The sequence below is a fragment of the Pteropus vampyrus genome, unplaced genomic scaffold, assembly GCF_000151845.1.
Source record: "Pteropus vampyrus isolate Shadow unplaced genomic scaffold, Pvam_2.0 Scaffold117, whole genome shotgun sequence".
In the NCBI taxonomy this organism is placed as follows: Eukaryota; Metazoa; Chordata; class Mammalia; order Chiroptera; family Pteropodidae; genus Pteropus; species Pteropus vampyrus.
Genome location: NW_011888898.1, coordinates 2,475,641 through 2,497,044, shown reverse-complemented (window position 1 = coordinate 2,497,044; position 21,404 = coordinate 2,475,641). Strand labels below are relative to the sequence as shown.

Genomic DNA, 21,404 nt, shown 5'->3' with positions numbered 1-21,404 from the left:
CATGCATTACGTAACACAAGTCACACTGAGACATAAGGCCTGAGCCAAGGAGAAAGTCTCATTTTGGTGCCAGTATGCCCTGAACCCAAGTGTTCTTTTTAACAAACAGCAAGTCTCAGGCTCACAGCTTTCAGCAATTACAGGTGGCAAAAATTTAGGATGTTTCGTCTATTTGTTTTATGGATACCTTCATTAGTGGCAAATTGTGCTGGTGTCCTTTTTTTTGGAACACAGTTTTCCATTTTTAAAAAGGGGAGTTGGAATACACTAGAACACAGAAACATAGTTTCCCATTTTTAAAAAGGGGAGTTGGAATACACTAGAACATAGAAACATAGTTTCCCATTTTTAAAAAGGGGAGTTGGAATACACTAGAACATAGAAACATAGTTTTCCATTTTTAAAAAGGGGAGTTGGAATACACTAAGTATGTAAGAATTGTTAGGCAGATGTGGCAAAAATGAAGAAGATGGCAGTGAATATAGTTTGGAATTGCTGTGTCAGGGAAAGCATGTGTTGGTTTAGAGACTGGGGCTCATGTGACTTTGCATTCATAGCAGAGAAAGCCTCCTTATGAAGCCAGTCTTTTGCCAAGATCAAGGCTGCATGGTGTGGTTGGGAATTCCAGTGGCTGTGCTCAGCCTGGGTCCAAGTTGGCAGCTTCCCTTCTGCCAGCGAGGACGTTCACGGCTCTGAACCTTTGTGTCCTGAAGCATGGAGCTAATACTCCCTTTACAGGACTTTTATTTGGCAGAGTTGGAAGGCTGGGGCAGGACTGTTTTGAGGACCCAAATTATCTTGGAATCTAGTGCCCTACAGCTAGGCCCAGGAACACTCAGTGGTGTTCTAAAAGTACTTGAGTAAATACGTACTCAGATGTGCCCTGAGCTCCAGGCAGTTTTTAAAACAATATCCTCCCACTCCTAGGAAAGGTGTAGTCACTCCTCTGGCCTGGATGTCCCCTCCTAGGAAGATAGGGCTGTTTGAGCCATTCTTGGCTCTTTCTTCCTGGGGAAGCCCATATGGCTCTGCTGGCAGATGCAACCACCAGCAGACCATGCAGGAAACAGTCTCCAAGGCAGGGTCTTTACTTTTAATCCCTAGACCCTCAGATGGCTGCTTCACCAACACAGCTGTCACATTCTGCTCCAATCTAGATAGATGGCAGCCAATATAGCGTTCACAAGCACACTGGGAAAGCCCTTTTATTTCTAGCCTCTTGCTTTATCAATTTCCAAAAAGTCAACAATTTGCTTATTAGGACATCCATTTTGCTTCACGTAGTAGGAAGGCATTAATAAAGGTACAGCAAGATTTTTATTGCAAAAACCAGTTTAGGTTTGAATGGCCATACCTCTAACGGGTGTGGGGGAACGGGTTGGTTTCTATCACAGATGCACATTGTATTCTGAAACACACATATTTGCAAAAACTCATTTAAATTGAGCAGAAAATCCTGCCCCTTATTCCATTCATAGAGCATCTGTCCTGGAAATGACTATGGACCAACCTTCCCATGTCCTTAATTGGAGCACACAGAAATTGTGACTTAAAAGGATTTTTCAGGACATAACCACTTTCACCTTATATGCTGATTTTTGAACACAGCCCCCAAGTTGTAGTTCCACTAGATTCCTTAGTAATACTTTCCATCATCCTAACTACGTGGTTCTCAAGCTTCAATGGTATATATATAACCACCTGGCAATAACTTGGGGCCCCTTCTGGAGGGTTTGGTGCAGGCAGCCTGCAGTCAGTGTAGGGGAACCACCCCTCTATGCGGCAGACTCACTAGGCAAAAACAAGTTTAATGTCTCATACCGAAGTCTTTCAGACAGTGTGCTCCCTAAATCCTTGCTGTATCGTTCGTTTTCAGATCTGGCACTCATTCTCTTCAGAAAGTGTGCATTTTTACAAATGCGCAGACATTCGGGCCAAACTTTAGGGCAATAAAAAGGGCAGATCCTCTTCGTTTGGATCTTAAGAGGGGACAAAGGGCTGTTTGACAGACTCTGTAACTGCTTAATGATGGAACCAAAGATGGGACAAAGACAATGCTTTGATGTGCCGAGAAGGGAAACCACAGTGCTAGTCAGTCTGCCTCTGGAACTCCCGACCACTAGAGAATTTCAAGGGCAAAAAAGTTCTCTGGAATTGTTTTTAAGAAAAACCTACAGAATTTTTCAATCTAAAGTTATATTCTCTAATTAGGTGGCAGTTTGCCACAGCTTTTATTTCCAGGTTATTCCAAAAGCAAACAGTAGCAACGATATTCTTTGAAAATGGCTTTTATTGAGACACTTTTAGGGCTCTTCAACATTTCCAGTTGGGAATCTTCATTTCCAATTCTCAGGTGGCCATTTCTGAATGCCAACAAGGTCCACTCCCATCTAAGCGAGGCAGCATACTCGTCTGTCTGCTCAAACGTCTAAGCAGGGGAGCCCACTATTCTACCCAGTCTCTCATCAGTACTCCAGGAGGGCTGTAAGCCCAGGCCCCAGGCCACGTTCTTCCCACCTGTTCACGAGGCAGAGTAATTTCAAAATAAATGTGAGATGGCTTAAATTCAGCTGGTGTTACTATCCTCAAGTAAGAGAAACCTTCTCAATACGTTTTCCTGATTTCGTATTTGGGGACATCCTGTCCTAAATATTAGCTGGTGTCCATAGAATTTGTAACTTAACTGTGTAAAAATCAAAAAGCTCCGCACCAGCCCCTAACACCTTAAAGATTCTATTCCTACGCTTTCTCCTGTATTTTGAGTAGCATGACATTTAAAGTGGGGGGGCTGGTCAAATTTCTACTCTCAGGTAACAAAAGCATTATCAAGACGAATCTTTTGGAGTGTCTTAGAAATTATGGAAACCAGCTACTTCAGAACTCTAGCCCAATGTCGAGAGGTGACTGACCAGCCTCTGCCGTCTGCAAGGATCAGCTAATCCCACCATTGTTACAACAGCTGAAAACACTGGCCTAACTTGGCCTCCTCTTAACTTCCCGTTCTTCCTATGAGTTGCTCTTGGGGATCTACGCGTAGTAAAAACATACCAGCTCCTTCCATCTTGAAAGCCCTCCAAATGTGTCATCTCCAAAGCCTTTTTCTTAATAGCAAGATGGTCAAGAGTTATAACGAGAGAGAGTAGTTGCCTGTTTAGTACAATTGTTCCCATTATAAGGTGAAAACTAACATTTACTTCATTCAGAAGAAAGAACACCAAGGCATTAAGATTCTGCTTGCAAATTAATGCCAATTTATGTTTACATCCTTTTATCAAGACATTTACATATATATGCAGGCTCTGCTCCTTAACAAAAGGGGAACTGAAAAACTCAAGGATGTTTATTTTAGCAGTTAAAAGGGAAGACAAAACCGAAGGAATCTGTAACAGGTGCCTCGAGAGAGAAAGCATCCTTTATGCCAATGGCAGATCTTGGTCTCCACAAGGTTCCTCAGTGGCTGTGGTTTCCATCTCTGATGAAAGAGCCATGGCATCAACTGGCACAAGACATAATGGACACATAGGACTGTAATGTGTAATAAAGCAAATATTTACATTAAGCACAATACAGCAATTTATTTAGATGCTTAAAATGAATACAAAGGGAAATAAAGATCACGAAATTATACATACTACAACAGTGTGTCATATATTAGATGGTATAAATGAATACACCAGGTGGTGTTTAACTAAAGATAAAACTAAATATCCAAAACGCAGCACTCATTGGTTGGCTGCCTCAACACAACACACTTCCATACAGATCTAAAAGGTGTCAAAATTAGTAGCTGCAAAGTCAATTCTTGCATGTGATTTTAGCTTAAAAGATTTCAGAAAACAGATCTGAAATACCAGTTTTTGTTTTGTCAGCTGTACTGTCAAGGATATTCAGAACAAGAAAAAATCTATAATACAAGAGAGTCCAGATATATATCTTATGTGGCTGGCCTCTGTTGCAAGATTGTACAAGGTTATGTGCAAAAACTAAATCTGTCCAAAAGTTCATACTAGCGTAATTTCAAGCTTTTGCTAGGTAAACTAGATGTAGCGTTTATTACACAGCAAGGGCAACACTAAAAAAAAATCTATGATGGGTACACAATAACAATATCATAAGCATCACTTGAATAGGTCTAAAAGACTGTACAAATATACATTTCAACTATTCAGAATGAATACATGAAAAAAAATCAATTTTCCCCAAAGTCTACTATACACATTGGATTGGTAGCTCATATGTTGGCCCTACACTACCATGTGAATCGGGTAACACTTCTCAAAGACATCCAACCAAACATTTTACAGAGGGAAAGAAATGTTGAGAAGGCAGATAAAATAAATCACTGCTTTTCCCCGTGTGCATTCGTGAGCCACCAGCTTATTGGTTTTTCACATTTAGTTACTGCATCTGTCACAGCAAGTTCTGAAGCAAGATCAGCCAATCATGTGTCATGGAAATAACCACTGGGGACGCAGTGGCCACATGTCCCTAGAGCCTGATGATCCAGCACTCAGAAGGCAGTACCAGTCAGAATATAGCTTTGCAGTCATACTAAGAGCAGAGCAGAGTTCCAGGCTGCATTTTGTCACCGATGCCAGAGAATCTGGCACTCATGCCTGTTGGCTGCTCAGTTTAACTCCGGTTAAGCTGCCATGCATTGGCTCAGCTACTCCATCAGTCATATTGTCAAACTGCTCCCCATCCTCACTGTCAATTGTGCTATTCTGCCACTCAATCTGTGGGTTAGATAAGCGCTCATCATTTTCAGATGCATTCTTCCACTGAGACTGGTCCTTGGACCAAAACCCTTCAACTTTTCCATAGGAACTATTCTTCCATTTCAACTGCTCTCTGTCACCTTGCATGGTAGCCTTTTTTTTGGCAGCTGGCTTACTGCTCCTTGCATCTTCACTCTGGGAAGACTCATCAGACCAGGTTCCTGGTTTCATTTCACATGTGTTGTCCTCAAAGTCTGACATTTGTTGGGAACCAGGGCCACTCTCAGATGGAGAAGCACCATCTTTCCACTCAACAACATCATCTTGGTCAACCTCACTATCGGAAGCATCAGGCATCAGTTTGGTTGGTTCCTCAGTCAAATGAAGAGTTTCGTATTTTGAACCATCCTCTTCTTTTTGGTCTAGCTTCTCAGGTTCTAAAGCATCCTCAGAAATTACCTTCGGTATGTGCTCCTCTGGATTATCATTAGGGATTTTAGGCTCAACTTCAAAAACAGGCTCAAAAGGGCTACCACTTCCATTGGATTCTTCTTCCAAATTTTCAAAACTGTCTGAGGAACTGTCATCCTCCTTCCCAAGGTTGAGCTTTTTGTCAGCAGTTTTACTAGCATTGACTCTGGAATCTTTCTCGTCATGATTTTCAAATAGCCATTCAGCATCAAAATCCATCTCATGCTTAACTTTGTTTAATTCTTTCATGTTGAAGCCCAGTAGCACACCAGGCTTGTACTTCTCACAGTCTCTGACACACTTCTTCCTCTTGTTACTAAAATGGGAAGCAATATCACTCTTCCACAACCATAAACTGGCTGCCAGCTTCTCAATTTCTCTCCTGGTGGGATAGGGCTGTTTGTTGAAATACTTTGTTAGGAAGCTTTTCCTGGCTTCATAGGAATCATCTTCATGACCCTTGGGGTCTAAAGCTAAAACAACAGGCTCCTCAGGCTTCTCTTCAAAGAAGCTGGGTGAATCGCTATCATCATCTAACTTCCGCTTTTTCAGCAAAGGGAACTCCACTTGCTCGTAAGTGCGCTTCACAGGTGCCAGTCCCGGTGACTGATTAAGCCGAGAGGGAGCATTTGTCTTATCCTGGCCGTTCTGAGTCTTTCCAACGCCCCTGCAGTGAACGAGGTGCAGAGTAATAGTCGAGGCGGTCATGTTGCTGGTATACACACCAAGGCAATGGATACATTTGTAAGTGAGCTTTTTCTCCACTGGATGAACCGTCTGAATAACCTGGTGCCTCTCTCTTAAGTGATGTGCAAGTGCATCAGATATGGGTCCTTTCAGGATTGAAAAACAAAGAGGGCAAAGGGTTTTCCCGACATCTTTTTTATAGGGCACTGCAGCTTGAGGTGAACTTTTAACAGGGATATCTGCTTTTTCCTGAACTTTTGGCTGTGGCTTTGGAGGGACCGGAGGGTTATTCTGGGCATGGTAAGCGACAGATTCAGCTGGGGCATCCCTCAGGTTGTACGTGGTTACAAGGAGATGGATGTTAGTGTGACTACCCTGCTGCAATGTCAAATCAAAACTCAAAGTAGAATCTGTTTTAGGTCCCATCTCTTCATCAATGTGAACCATCCTCATGTGTGCTGCCATCTTTTCCACATCGTTGAAAGTTGAACGGCAATACGGACAAGACAGACCATGAATTAACATATGGTTGAGCAGAGTATCTGTGGGCAAATAGCGGTTACAGTAGAGGCATTTGCTAGTAAAATTATGTATTTTCATAATGTAGTTGGCTACTGCTGGAACTTTTTCAGCTTTATGTTCTTTTTCGAAGTGCACACTATAGACATTTTCAGGAAAAAGCTCATTACAGATCGTGCATATTTTCCACTTCTGAGTTGAGGAAGTATTAGCTGGGGGAGGGCCCGTGGCAGCTGCAGGAGGTTTGGAACTGGACTGACCTAATACTCTGGATGCCTGTGACTGCGAGAGGGAAGGAGACTTTAACTGGCCTGACGGGAGAGAGGAGGCATTGGCGGACTGCAGGGAGTATCTTGCTGGTGCCTGGGACCTCTGCTCTGACCCCAGCCCATAAGATCTTCCATTTCCACTGGGAAGTAACTGCTTCACAGACTGAGACTGCTGAGGGATGGAAACTGGTGGGCTGCCACCCAGACCCAGTCTCATTGACTGGCCAACGCCATAGCCCTGGCCTACAGATTTGACGCCATAGTTGTTCTGCTGCAGGTGAACACTGGACATCATGTTGACGCCTGTCGAATTTAAGTTAGGCTTTGGTATTGAGAGTCGATTCACCATCTGCTGTGACGGCAAAGACCGGACGTTTCCAGAAGCAAGGGAACCAATTCTCGACTGGAGTCCCATGCCCTTCTTCTCTTGAGGTTTAGGAGCAATTAGCATCAAAGGTTTGGTTCGGGGAACTACCACATTTGTGTGCCCGATCATGGCAGTGACCTGATAGCCTATGCGTTCGTGGTCTTCGATGACATGTTGTACCAAAGCTTCGTAGGACTTTGGCATAAAAAGGCATCGCTTGCAGTGAATACTACCTTCTTCCCGGGCATTTGAGCCTAAGGGGACAGCACCATTGAGTGATTTTTCACCTGCCTTTGCTATGTAGGGTGCTGCCACATGCTGAAAATGTTCCCTGTAAATGTGCTTCCTAACTATTTCGTAGACAGGATCTCGGTAAGTGCACTTCTTACAGTAATAAACAGCTTGCTCTATGTTGTCAGCCTGCTTAGGTTTAAGGCCATCATTCTTGCTTTTATCTTTGAAAGTGCTGAGGCTGCTACTTGGTGCGCTGGCGTTTGGAGCATGAAATATTTTAATGTGTGTTTCCAAAGTCTTTTTGTCTGCATTGAAGGTACAGTAGGGACAATTAAGGAGAATCCTATTTTCAAAGTCTTCACTATGGACATTCCGGAAATGACTTTTGTAGGCAGAGAAGAATTTTGAAGAAAATGGACAAGCGCTGCAGCAAAAAGGTTTTGTCCGATAGTCCTAAAGAAAAGACAAAAACTGGAATCAGAATGCCACTTCGGATAGGCAATAACAGGTTCTAGGTTTTTGTCCAGTCTCTATTTTTAATAGACACATTGTTTTTAGAACTGAAACTTTAACACCTTGATTTTTTCTTTTGCGAAATACATTTATGAAATATAAACTCAATTGAAAAAGCTGTTCTAAACTAAATACTTCTGAGTTCCACAGTATAAATAAAAAACTCAGTAAGTTCTTCTCAATGTTTATAAAAGACCAGAGTGACATTTGCTGACTGGCTTTAGACAAACCAAAGATAAATGGTTTCAAGACAAACATTCTACAGTTAGAAATGACAAGAATAAACTATATGTAAATACTTTCACCCAGTGAATCAGTAAGGCTTCTTCAGATTTACTATATAGCAAAATTTAGGGCCCAGTATGCTGCAGTTCAATTAGGCAACCAAATATAAAGATACAACTTTTATCCTTCCCATCATGGAAAAATTTTCATAGAAAAAAGATCTTCAAAAATCTCAAACATATTTTTCCTCTGATTGAAGTCCAGTGTAGTATTCAGAGTTCATTGCTGATCAAAAAACTACTGATTTGAAAAGCAGGCTTTCTTCTACAAGCCATGCTGTTCCTTCTCAAACAAGAGCAGCTACAAAAGCAGTAATGAAGTAATGCTTTGATTCAAATTAAGAAGTTAAATAAAAAATGTCGTACAGACTGTGAAGAGTGCATGGTGTTAAAAAACCTTTAAAACACTGCAAAATATCCTGGTATCAAGAGCGACATCCAGAATCATGCTCATCCCTATTTGTGTAGTTGGTCCTTTGATAAAGACAGGTGAAACACAAGGTTGGCCAGAGATGACCATTTCTCTCTAGAAACCTACTTTGTTTTAGATACTGGTTTGAATAAAAATGAAATACTCTGCTTAAAGCTCAACCCTTCTTTAGCGTTAGAATAGAGACTGTGGGATTCATAAAATTGAATAATGTGTCCCACTAGTAAGCTTTTGTATTCTAAGACTGTTGGTGATACCTTTTCCTGGGGTATAGATAACCATTTCTGAGGTAGAGTTTAAAAAGTACTAATTCCCTGCCAAGTACGTTCTGATAGATGAACAGATCAATAATCCAGAATTATAATCACTACTGCAAAGGTAACAGTAAAGTTTGAACTGACAATCACTTCTCCCTGTGGAAAAGGAAATGCCACCTACTAACTATCTGTCACATCTTCACCGAACGATACCTGTTCGCACTGCTGATACTTCAGACTATCTAATGTTATTTTTAATTATAATTTGTAAAAATTTAAGTTACACTTCTGTCACTGCTATCCTGAAGAGCTACCAACTCCCTCCCCTGTGTGCTGGCTTAGGTCCACCACAGGGGCTGGGTGACATCAACATAGTGGAACAAGAAAACGTTAACGAGAGAAAAAACATGGTCTTCCTCTCTCTAGAAAAAACAAAGATTGCAATGTACACACAGAAAAATGTATAACCTAGATGAACAGAATGCTGGAGGGAACATTTTAGAAACAGATGAGCCAAAGTACTTTTTTGGGGGACAGAGGGCACGCTGTTATACAATGGGCTTCAGAACTTCTAAGTAACAAAATTTCTAATTTTTACACTTGAAGTTTTAGTCCTATGACAAAAGACACAAAATTCTTCCTAGTTTTCCCTACCACTTAAGAAAATATGAAATACAATCATGTGTTGCTTAATAACAGGGATACATTCGGAGAAATGCATTCTTACGTGATTTCACTGTTGTGCTAACATAAGAATGCATTTACACAAACCTAGATGGTCTAGCCTACTACACACCTAGGCTACATGGCATATAATCCTGTTGCTCCTAGGCTACAAGCCTGTACATCATGTTATTATACTGAATACTATAGGCAACTGTCACACAATGGTTAGGTATTATGTATCTAAACACAGACTAGGTATAATAAAAATAAAGTATAAAAGATAAATGGTACACCTGTATAGAACACTTACCGTGAATGGAGCTTGCAGGACTGGAAGCTGCTCTGGGTGAATCAGTGAATGAATGTGAAGGCCTAGGACATTATACTACTGTATAACCTATAAAACACTGTACACTTAGGCTTCACTAAATTTATTAAAATTTTTTCTATAATAAAGTAACCTTAGCTTACTGTAAGTTTTAAAAAACTTTGACTCTAGTAACACTTAGCTTAAAACAAATACATTGTATAGCTGTATAAAAGTTTTTTCTTTATATCCTTATTCTATAAGTTTTCCATTTAATTTTTTAAAAAATTTTTTAAACTTCTTTTAATGAAGACATCTATCAGCTAAGGCCTACACAGGGTCAGATCATCAGTATCACTGTCTTTCATCTCTATCTACATTTTGTCCCACTGGTAGGTCTTCAGGGGCAATACGAGGCATGGAGCCATCATTCCCTACAATAACAATGTGTTCTCCTGAATACCTCCTGAAGGACTTGCCTGAGGCTCTTCTTGAGGAAGTATCTGTCCTTCCAGAAATATATCCATGATGATTTGCTTCTTCCTTTCATCATAGATTTGCTTCTAAGCAGATAATGCGCCACCCCTCCCTTTCTACTAATGAAAACTTTTCCTTGTTCAGGTCTGTGTTTTCAAACTTTTTAAGGAGCTTATTGAGGTTTGTAAAAGCTTCTGCCAGCCCTTTGCTGTGAATTTGCTTGGGGGTTTTTCTTTTGCAGTTTCCTTGTCTCTTGCATTTTCTTTGGCTAAGTGTTCCTGTTCCAATTTTAACAACTCATTAGTCAATTCCTCAGGAACCACCTCTAGGAGCTCCTCAATGTCATCCTCATCCACACTCAGGTTAAAGTTATTTGCCATCTCAGCCACAGGTGTGTTGATTTTTGCCCTTCCCCATCCTTGGCAATCCTCTTAAGTCTCGGACAAACCTCCTGAGTGTCTTCTTGATGTCTTTCATACATTCCTTGGTGTTATCACCTCAAGCCCAAGCAAGGTGCTTATGCAGTGACAGATACTGCATATCTTCCAGAATTGCATTCAGTGTCTTCCTCAGCTGCAGCAATAGCCTGGGAAAAGGTCCTCAGGCAGTAGGCTTTTAAAAACTGTTTGATTCATTGGCTGGATCCAAGAGGTGGTATTTGGAGGAAGCAGCATTACTTAATATTAGGATGAAAATCACCAATAAAAGGAGGATGTCTGGGAGCATTATCAACAACAAGCAAAATCTTGAAAGGTATGTTATTCCCCAAACAGTATTCCATTTCACTGGTGGAGCAACTCAGGGAGGGCATCCTGGAAGAGGAGCAGGGTCATCCACGACTTCTTATTGCTCCTGTAGTACACTGCCAATGTGTTTGATATGCTCGAAGACCCCGAGGTTCCCACTGTGCAAGATTACAAAAGGGTTTCAATTTATAGCCTGCAACACTGCCCCCAAGTGAGACTGTTATCCTGTCCTTGAAAGCCTTGAAACCTGGCACTGACTCGGTCTCTTTATGGATGAAAGTCCTTTCAGACATCCCTTTCCAGAATCGGGAAGTTTCATCCATAGAGAGTATTTGCTCTGGCAAGTAATTTTCCTCTATAATCAGCTTATCTAGAGTTTCCAAAAATTCTTTAGCTGCCTTGACATCATTCTTGAATCCTTTAAACCACCCAGAGCTAGCAGTAAATTCAACACTGTCGTTGGGTCTAGCCTTTTCTTTCAACATCACAAACATTTTGCTTTGGCAGTGATCATCATGGTGCTGAGCTATATGCTTCTATGTCTGGTCTTCAGTCCAGGTCATTAGAAGTGTCTCCAGTTTGATATAGACCCTTTAAAACTCTGTTGGTCTCATTGCCTTCAATGAAGTTGATCCTTTAACAGCTTCCATCACTTTGTTCTTATTCTTTAAGATCGTAGCTATGGTGGAATGGGACATGTCTGACTGACTGCTAAGCAATAATAACCGTCACTGATTTTCCACCTTTGTAGTCCTAATCACTCTCAATTTCGTTTCCAGGTCAATCACTCGATATGACCTCTTATGGTCAACATTAGCTGTGGATTTTGTACACTTAGGGGCCATGATAAACAAAACATGAGATTAAACCAAGCACAAGAGAAAATGATGCAATCAAGAGACATGGCAGAGGTATGAAACTGCTGCTGACATGGCATACTCTTTTACAGCAAACTTTTTTATGTAAGTAGAAAGAGTACATTCTCAAATAATGATAAAAGTAAAACAGTAAACATATAAAACAGTAAAGTACTCATTATTATCAAAATTACACTGCAATTATATATGCTATACTTTTATATGACTGGCAGCACGTTTGTTTACTCTAGCATCACCACAAATGATAGCACATGTTATATTACTCTTATGACAGCTTCAACATCACTAGGTAATAAAAAATTTTCAGCTCCATTATAATCTCATGAGACCACTATTGTACATTTGGTCCATTGTTGACAAAATAATCATGTGGCACATGACTGTAATCAATTTTGACAATTTCCACGTGAGGTTGTTGACTACAAACAATCTACCACTATGAAAGGCCTAGAGCTGAAAAGGGAGTATACCAAGGATGCTACCATTTGGGGAAGTCTCCTGTGCCACTTACCTGGTTTTTTGTAAGTGAAGGGTCCCACAGTCCTACATCCTCCCATGTAGTGTTTTTCAAATAAAAGTCATTAGGTTCAAACTGTTTAAAATCCTAGAAAACAGTGAAAAAAGTTTACAAAAACATAGTGGTATCAACTCTAGCCCAACCTTACACCTATAACCTATATTTTAATTAGGGCTGGAGTGATGCGCTGGAAAGCCAATCCCACCAAAAACAACTAGGAGCCGTAATGCTCTTAGGAAATACAAAAAAGGTATATAGAAGTTGTACTGGATGTTTTATATCAACCAAACATTCTCCTAATGTTCAGCCAGGTTTCCAAGGAAAACGCTGAAAGTTCTAATTAAATAAAAAATGTAGACACATATGAATACCAAAGTACCCAACACCAAAGTCATTAGAGTGTTGTAATTCATCAGTTGTAGTATTAGAATGGAGTGTAATGCTCACTTCCAGCATAGCAGATGTGATATTTCAGTTCTGTGTAATAATTAAATTGGGAGTGGGGTAGGGGAATTCGACTGGGAAGAAAACTGAGGATTTCTGAACCCAAAAAAGAATAAAGGTATTCAAAAAAAATTAAACAGTATTATGTTAAATTTATACTCTTATGTAAAAATTCAATGGAGTGCTTCCCCCCAGGCTAAGAAAATAAAGTCTTAGGGGCGTATTCCTTGTTCCCAAAAGGTACACTGTTTAGTGTGAAAAAAATCAAATACATGTACATTCCAGAATATGTAACAAATGAGAGGAACAAATCAAATGCAGAAAAGAGAAGTTATCTTTTCATTTACATTACTTATTGTGAAGAATACTCCGAGTGCAATGTAAATGGACTGTTTCACTAGGCAGATCTACGTGAACCTGAGCGGCTGGAGAGGGAGTGGAGTGAGTGGGGACAACTGAGAAGCCCACTTTTGAGAAGCCTCAGTCTATATGACAAACCCCTACTATTATCAATGGTAATAAGGAAAAGAAAACCTGCTGCAGGAAATTGTTTACTTTCAATTCCATCCAAACATTTACTGAGTGCCTGTTATGTACCCAGCACTATGCTAGGTGCTAGGAATACACGGATGGACAAGGTAGTTACAGTCCCTTACCAGCTGGAACGTAAAGGCTAGTGGGGAAAACAGCTTTAAACATTTCTTTTCAATCAGAGGCTTTGACCAACTAACCATAAGACCTAGAGCAGTGAGATCTGGAAAATGAGACCAATGCACTGGCTACCCCACAGGGTTATTAGAAAGCTCATAGAATAAAGTCTAGGAAAACAGTTTGTGAAGTCCAAACTGTTATACAATGGGAAGATAATCATCTATGATGGGTCAAAGGGGCCAACAAATGCTCAAATCCTAAGGAAGAGACAACAAGCACCCAAACCACCATGCTTCAACAATGAGAAGGTCAGCCAGAACATTCAGGTATATCAGAACGAGAAAAGGCTCTGGAGTCCCACAGACAGACCCTGCCACATGCTTAGCTGTGAGGTGGACCTATTTCCTTACTGTTTCTTCATCTGTAAATTGGAGATAAGAATTCCTATACCCCCTACCCCCAGTTGCTTTAAGGATTTGAATTTAGACACAATTTTAAAGCACCTAGTAAAATGTCTGACGTGTGTATGTCCTCAACGGTAACTGCTTTGCTTCAGAATGCCAAGATGAAAAAGCCCATTTTAGGGATAAGGGAACAAGTTAGGCTAATTGAGAAAGCTCTGGAGAAGCTAACGCTATGGTCAAAATTCAGAATCACACCTAAGAATTAACCATCCTGGCCGCTGACACAAAGTAATCGATCAGAAGCTGAGTCATGTTAAAATTAAAAAATGACATGCTACTTACTTCTATGTGTTCTTTACAGTATTCCAACCCAATGTCACTAAGTATTTTTTTCACAGTTTTCCGGGCTTTTCTTAAACTGCCAAGATTGTTGACAGGAAGTTGGAACATAGTTTCTATTGGAAAAAAAAATTTAAGTCAAGTCAAAACATGTACAACTTGTAATATTTACTAATTCCACTGATGGTAGGATCAAAAACCCTGGCCCAGTCTGACAAAAAAGGTGAATAGATATCTTTATTAGGTATGTTCTGAATACTTAAAGCAAGCAGGCAAAAATAAGTGCTCTCTGATCTTCTCTATTTTTAACAGGACATTTTATGTTATAGATTGGCAATGAGTCTAATCTGGTACAATTCTGATTAAACATTTGGTGATGAACTTTTAAAGTTGAGAATTAGGTTTAATAATACCAACGGATTATTTTAAAATCAAGTGTGAGTGTTTTTCTCCTTGTGATGTTGAACCTCTGAAAATAGAAAATGCTCACCACTTCAGCATCATTACCACATAATTCTGAGTGCCAGGGAAAAGCAGCTTTTGATGTGTGGGAACTATCCTGCACACTGCTATGGTATTCTTAAAGAAACAATCTTTAAAAGTTTCTGTATACTACTCAAGCTAAAGACACTAAATGGTTGTGTAACTTGCCCTTCAGTCAAGCACCATACCTGGACAAAGGCACTCACTTATGGTCACAGAATAAATGCTGAGATGGGGAAAACTGGGCTCTCAGCACCACAGCAAATAATGCTATTAAAAACACTGTTATAATTTTAGGGGATATTCTTGAAAAGAGTGTATGTGTGTGAGAGAATTGAAAAATTATTTAAATGACTTAATATATCGAAGAAATTTAGATCCACTTTCCTAAGTCCCTTAAAAACAAAGGTTGAGAAAATAAAACTGGCAAAACTTGGGTGGTTGAGACTTTGTATGGCTTCCAATGAGACTATACCTGTTTCTTATAAAATAGAGCAACAATTTATCAATCTAAATATTGCAAGATACAAAGCAGTTCTAAAAACTAAAAATGAAGGCAAAAACAAAAGCTAAAGCATCAGGAGTTGAAATTTAATACATGTAAATCTGCTTTTCTAATAAATAAGGGTTGTTACTCTATAATACCACTACCATTTATAAATCACAAAGTCAACTAATTCAAATGTAATATCACATTACCTCATTATTCTAATCCAAAAATTAATATTAACTGTGAAAAAAATGGAAAGAAAAAAGGGTGAAGCCGACCAAACAATAACTCCTAGAAATTATGAATCTGGATGTTACCAGAACGTAGACGTCTCAAAATATTCTATATGAAAAACTAAAGTGTAATTGAGGCCGAAAGAGAAATGAATGTTACTGAGAAACACTTCGGCCTTCTCGTCTTCGTGATGGAACTCCTACTAGCTATGAAACATGACTGTGGTGTCCTCTGTACTCTCTGCCATCCAATAATCTGTTTAATATTTAGCTAACAGCAGATTTAGAAGTGACTTCTGATATAAAGTCATGTGCGTTCAAAGTCAAATCTATTATTCCTTATGGAAATTTGATTGCTAAATTGTTTTAAATCATCAAAAAGATTTAAAACTTAAAACCAGAAAGTTTTCTATCAGTTACTTAATAAAACATTTCCACAAACCAGGTCATCAAATGAAGAGCCCGAACATCAAAATGGATGAGAAGAGACTGTTTCTCTATTCACTTCATAAACTCCCTGTGGGCCAAAATCCGGCAGTCCCTTTGGAACTTCCCAAGTTAATCCTGCTTCACTTCAGAGCAGAGAGGTGCCCAGAAGGCAGCCATTACTGGTTTCCTCTGCCTCCTCAATAAGTAACTCAAAATTTCAGGAAAACAAATATATAAAGATCAGGAAATGTTGCTATCACTGAAGCTACCAGCCTATACAGAAAACATTCAAGGGAATCAAACTGCAGCTCAGGATAAAGGAAAACCCATTCTCCTATGGAAAATACCAGGCATTCTACGTGCATACCCACAGCTAATAAAGGCATCTGAAGACCTCCAAATGAAAGACCTCACTGCATGACAGGTATCTAATTTATCCACCTGCAGTTCTTAAGAAGTGAGTATGCTCAAAAGGGAGCTTCGTTACAAAAAAAGATTATAATTTATAAAAAGTGACATTTCTGCCATAGAGTAAATCTCTAGTTTACTTATTACTGAATAGACAGTCTCATAAATAAAAGTGACACTGCCTATTTGGAAAATGCTGTACAAAAAATGGTTCTTTGTTCCATGACTAGCAACTAGGAGGAATCCAAGATAAAGTTTACAATGAAAGATGCAGAATATTCTGAGTTAAGATTATAATAGTCTTCATGACATTTCTAATATGCCCCCTTCCCCAGACAGAGGTGCCCTCCATGTGATTGCTTATGGAGGCCATTTCTAAAATTTTGTTCATCTGGAGCTGGAATAACACATTCATACGTGTTAGAATCCTCAAATGCATTTAAGATTTTTTTTTTTTTTTTTGCTTTAAATACTTTTCTTAGTATACGAGACAGGCACACAGTACAGGAATTTAAGCAAAGAAGGCTCCCTCATACTCCTAGCCTCCAGCCATGTAGCTCCCCTTCTCAGAAGGTGCCAGTTACCATTTCTTGTGTATTATTTCCTGAGCTTTTCTCTGTCCGTTAACAAGCCAAAGGTTCCTTAAAGCCTCCAACAAACTCTATCACGGTTAATGTTAGAATTATTATGGATGATAAGAAAAAGAACTCAAAGGCCCTAAGTATTTTTTTCAGCCTACTGCTTGTGGTTAAGAAACAACTTCAAATCAACAGCTGGCTCCAAGTTTCATTAATGTTTTCTATTTAATTCTTATTTAAATACTTTTAAGAATTACCCCTGCTCCTCCTCATCCCTCAACAGCCCTTTAAATTAGAAATCTGGACAAGGTGCCCGTACCTTAAGTGACTGAAGGGTAGGAAAAAGAGCAAACAGGAAATTGACTGCCTGAGATTAAGGACAGTTTCCTCACTTTTGAATAGAAAGAGAGGACAAAATATTTACAATCATTAATCTTAGGAAGGATAGGTTACAATAATGTCAAAAACTGTACAGAGATGGGCTTTGAAAGGAACAGAGGAATGGGCTTACTTTCCCTCCAGATTTGTTCCCAAGTGGCTAATCCTTTCTCTTGACCTTGGCTATCAGGATGGCCATTTTCACAAGGTCAGTACCATTACCCCAATACCAAGGAAGCACTCTTCCTTCAGCCAAACCATAAACCTCTTAACTCATGGCATAAAAATGGGAAAATATCCAATTTAATAGAACAGTACCATTTTCCTCTGTTCATTAATCACTTTCAGAGCATCAACACTTTGCCAGTCAATATACTAGGAATAGAGAGATGAACAGGACACAGTTCTTCCCCTTCAACAGTCCATCAATTCTAGGGGACAAGATCTAGAACACACAGTAGGCACTAGATCGCTGAAGTAAAGAAGATACCTGTGTTGTTTTTTTGTTTTCTTTTTTTGGTCTGCTCAACTTCCTCCTGGAACCATTCCTGCCACTACTGATGTGCAGTCAGCTAGGAGGCCCTTCATCCATTATAGCAGACTGTACATGACTCAGGTCAACCAATTAAGAGTATTTTATCTTTGTAGACACTGATTAGTACAGAGTTGGACATGCGCCTCAACCAGGGCTGACAGTGATGCTGACAAGCAGTCAGGATCTGCCAGCACATGGAGAAAGCAGAGGAAGGGAAAAAGTCCTGCTGACACTGCTTAAGGTCCTCAATCCATCTGTGCCTGAAAGACAGCTCTCCTACCTCCGACTTTTCAGAAACAAGAGCAAACACATGATCATTTTTGTTTAAACTTTGGTTCATGTCACCTGTAACCAAAAGTCTTGGTAGACCTAAGAGGAAGTGCATAAGAGGGGAGATGGGTAATTTTATGCAAAATAATTGTGAACTGGGTCTAGTAGGAAGAAGAGGAATTTGCCAGGAAGATGTAGTTATTTTGAAAGATGCTTTGGCCCCTGGTTTCATTAATCAAAAACAAAACACCATGGAAAGAGTCAAACACTTTCTAAATTCTAAAAGAATTTGGGAAAGCTCAGTGACCCATTAATAACAGAATTTCCAAATGCTTAACAACTGAAGTTAAGTAGCTTTCAGTAAGCATAACATCTGGTGAACTAGACTTAAATCATTAATTTTTCAGAATGATTTAAATTCACTGTTGAATGATTCAGCCACACTTCTTTTTTCCTAGCAATCTTTGCAAATTATACCCACACCTACTGATTGGGGCCAAAACATTAAAGTTTTACTAATCCTGGGCCAAACTACTACTCACATGCTTTCTTAAGAAAGCAAGAGTCAGATGACTGAAATAAAAATCTAAGATCTGTAGCCCTAGGCTACAGATGAACTTAATCTATGTATTACATATAAAAGATTGATCAGATCCGTGCACCTCTTTCCCCTCCAAAAATACTCTTTTACTCCAAATACCAAGGAGTAACATAAAGGAGAGAACCTGTCTCATGAGGAGACATATGTATGCCGAATCTGCACAGGGGAAGGATGACAACATCAATGACTGTGGACTTCACTGAAGCAGAAAGGTCATTAACTGGAAAATAGTTAAATCACTTATGAAAAAACAGCTCTGCTAAAAAGCTTGGATCTAGTCAGGTGTACTCAGGATCCTCTGGGTTAGGAAGATGGAGAGAAACTCAACAGATGACAGTACTGGTTTTAGCAGGCTCAACGCAAGGTCTGCAGGGCCCGACACACCAAGAGTCAACGGGGCTTGTCTGTATGTGGTAGTCTCTCTGCAAAACCACGGGATCAAAGATGGCAACATTTAGTCCCTGTTTTTAGAGGTAGGCAAAAAGCAGAAAAGCATTTACAACTGTGCCATCAGAGAATAAAACAAAACAACCATAAAACCCAAACTTAAACCTTTGACCAGGCACAGGTGATTAAGCCAGGAGGAAAAGAAAAAAGCAAGCCTCCAAATCAAACTTCTCCAGATTCTATTACTGTAAGTGTGGCTCTAGCATGGCATTTTCCAGTACACATTTCTTCATACTTTTACGTGCATCGTTATGCGGTGTTTCCCAACTTCCTAATAAAAACATGTTAATTTAACATGCCACACGATAAAGAAGTAAATATGATCATGTGTCCTAGTTTCTACCATCCACTGGTATAACTCTGCTGCTTTCCAGTATTTGGGAACTGAAATCTGAACATATCCCAGAGTGACAACAAACATATCAGTTATATTCGCAAACGCAAATCTACAGTTTTCATAAGAAAAACATTTCTAACACTGCATTGAGAGCTAGACAAGGGTGGTTACACTTCTTCCTGGTAACAGCTAAACATAAGCTGCTTAGTCTCAACCAGTGGGTTTCAACCCCGTCCCCTAAAGAGGTAGAAACCCTTGTTTCTGAAGAAATCTTAGCTGATATAAAAAAGATAAAAAGTGGAGGGGCTCAGGTTGAAACGGGCAGTGTAAGTAGAAAAAGTTCTCTGTCCCCAAATATCTCCTTGAAATAGTTACTTGTCTAAACTAAGCTTATAATGCAAACTAATGGTGACGTGGCAGTCTACTGAAACATAAAATCGACCTAGTGGGCAATCAACCAGAGCAGAAGTTTGATGAATATGGCAGAATTCCAACAGTTTAGTGAAAATCTCCCCTAAATAAAATTAGTCTGATCAGAATATGGTTATAGGAAGCCTACAGTAAGCCTAAAGATTAGAACACTGTTTATACTTTGATGTTGTTTTTTAAACATTTCTACATTAAAACTGTCAAGATAAATACAGTCTCTCTAGGGATATCTTTAACTTGGAGGGGGAAAAACAACAAAGGCTAGAAATGATGCCATTACTAGTGAAGAAAATGGCTGCTGTATTTTCTAAGTTAAATAAAATTAGGAAGACATTAAAGCTACTATAACAAACGATTTCAGTTTTGGTAACATCACTGACCCAAATTAATATTTAAGAAGTTCAGATCCTTGATGCTTAAAACAAAGTACAGTTAGTTGATCCTTGAATAATGCAAGGGTTGGGGCACTGACCCGTTGTGCAGTTGAAAACTCAAGTATAACTTCTGACTCCCCCAAAACTTTACTAATGCCTTACTGTTTGTTGACTGAAAGCCTTACTGATAGATTAATAGTTGATTAACACATATTTTGTATGTTATATGTATTATATACTGTATCCTTACAATAAAGCTAGAAAAAATATTAAGAAAATTGTAAGGAAAACATTTACAGTATTATACATATTTATTAAAAAAAAAAAAAATCTGCGTATAAGTGGACCTGTGCAGTTCAAACCTGTGTTGTTCATGGATCAACTATACTTCAATTAATGCCTATGAAAGTATTTACATAAAAAATTTTTTTATAACCCACACTAGGGTTTAAGAGTCAGATATTTGAAGTTTCTTTAAACCACTGACCTAACTAAAAATGTTAAGTTATGCTATTTTTTAAAAAGCTAGGCATTTTAAGAAGATTCTGATGGAAGAGATTCACTGTTACCCATGATGGTACTGTAAAAAAACAAACAAACAAAAAACAGATTTTGTGATATCTCTTTGGAAACATTTAGGACCCATTAAGATAAAAACTAGTAAGGAAAACATCATTCTCATATTTATACACTCTTTCCCTCCTACCTCCTCCTCAGCAACATATTTAATACCTGTCAACATCACTCATTCAGTAAAATTGTGGTCATTGTAAAACTGTTTCTTTTTATAACCAATAAGGGCTTATCTTTCCTGACTATTCTGGGATCTGAAGTGGTGAACACAGACATCTTACTTGCTTTTAAGAGTGTCACTAAGTCCTACATTTAAATTAAACCAGTTGTAAAAAGGTTTATATATTTGTAGAGTCATGTCGGAACAATGCTAAAATAAGTGAGCACGACGAGAGCCTAGAGTCTATATTCAGTCTGGAAGCAATCATCCTACTCAGTCTTCCTAAAACACAGTCCTGAACAGAAGCAATTTCCTATAAACTTGGGCAAAAGACCTTTCAGATGCCAGAAGCTCTTCATAGAAAGACAGCTCTTTTTCCCTTCTCTTCTTCAATCCCAAATACCACAGAACAAGTAATTATCTGATCATCTACCGGCAGAATGCTCTGCTGGATTAGCAGATAAAACTATGCAGCATGACAGAGCTAAGAAAAGAAAGTTT

At 39.2% G+C, this 21,404-nt stretch overlaps 1 protein-coding gene across 4 annotated transcripts in view; it reads right to left on the bottom strand.

Annotated features, from left to right (window-relative positions):
• Positions 1-2,272: 2,272 nt before the first annotated feature.
• ADNP (activity dependent neuroprotector homeobox) overlaps positions 2,273-21,404 on the bottom strand; it is a 31,221-nt gene continuing 12,089 nt past the window's right edge. For all 4 annotated transcript variants that reach the window (XM_011365971.2, XM_011365974.2, XM_011365972.2 and 1 more), the window contains 3 exons: positions 14,182-14,294; positions 12,335-12,427; positions 2,273-7,718 (listed from right to left, as the gene is read on the bottom strand). In XM_011365971.2, the coding sequence (XP_011364273.1) occupies positions 4,611-7,718; positions 12,335-12,427; positions 14,182-14,289 (3,309 nt within the window). In that variant the 5' untranslated portion in view covers positions 14,290-14,294 and the 3' untranslated portion in view covers positions 2,273-4,610. The remainder of the gene's footprint in view (positions 7,719-12,334; positions 12,428-14,181; positions 14,295-21,404) is intronic.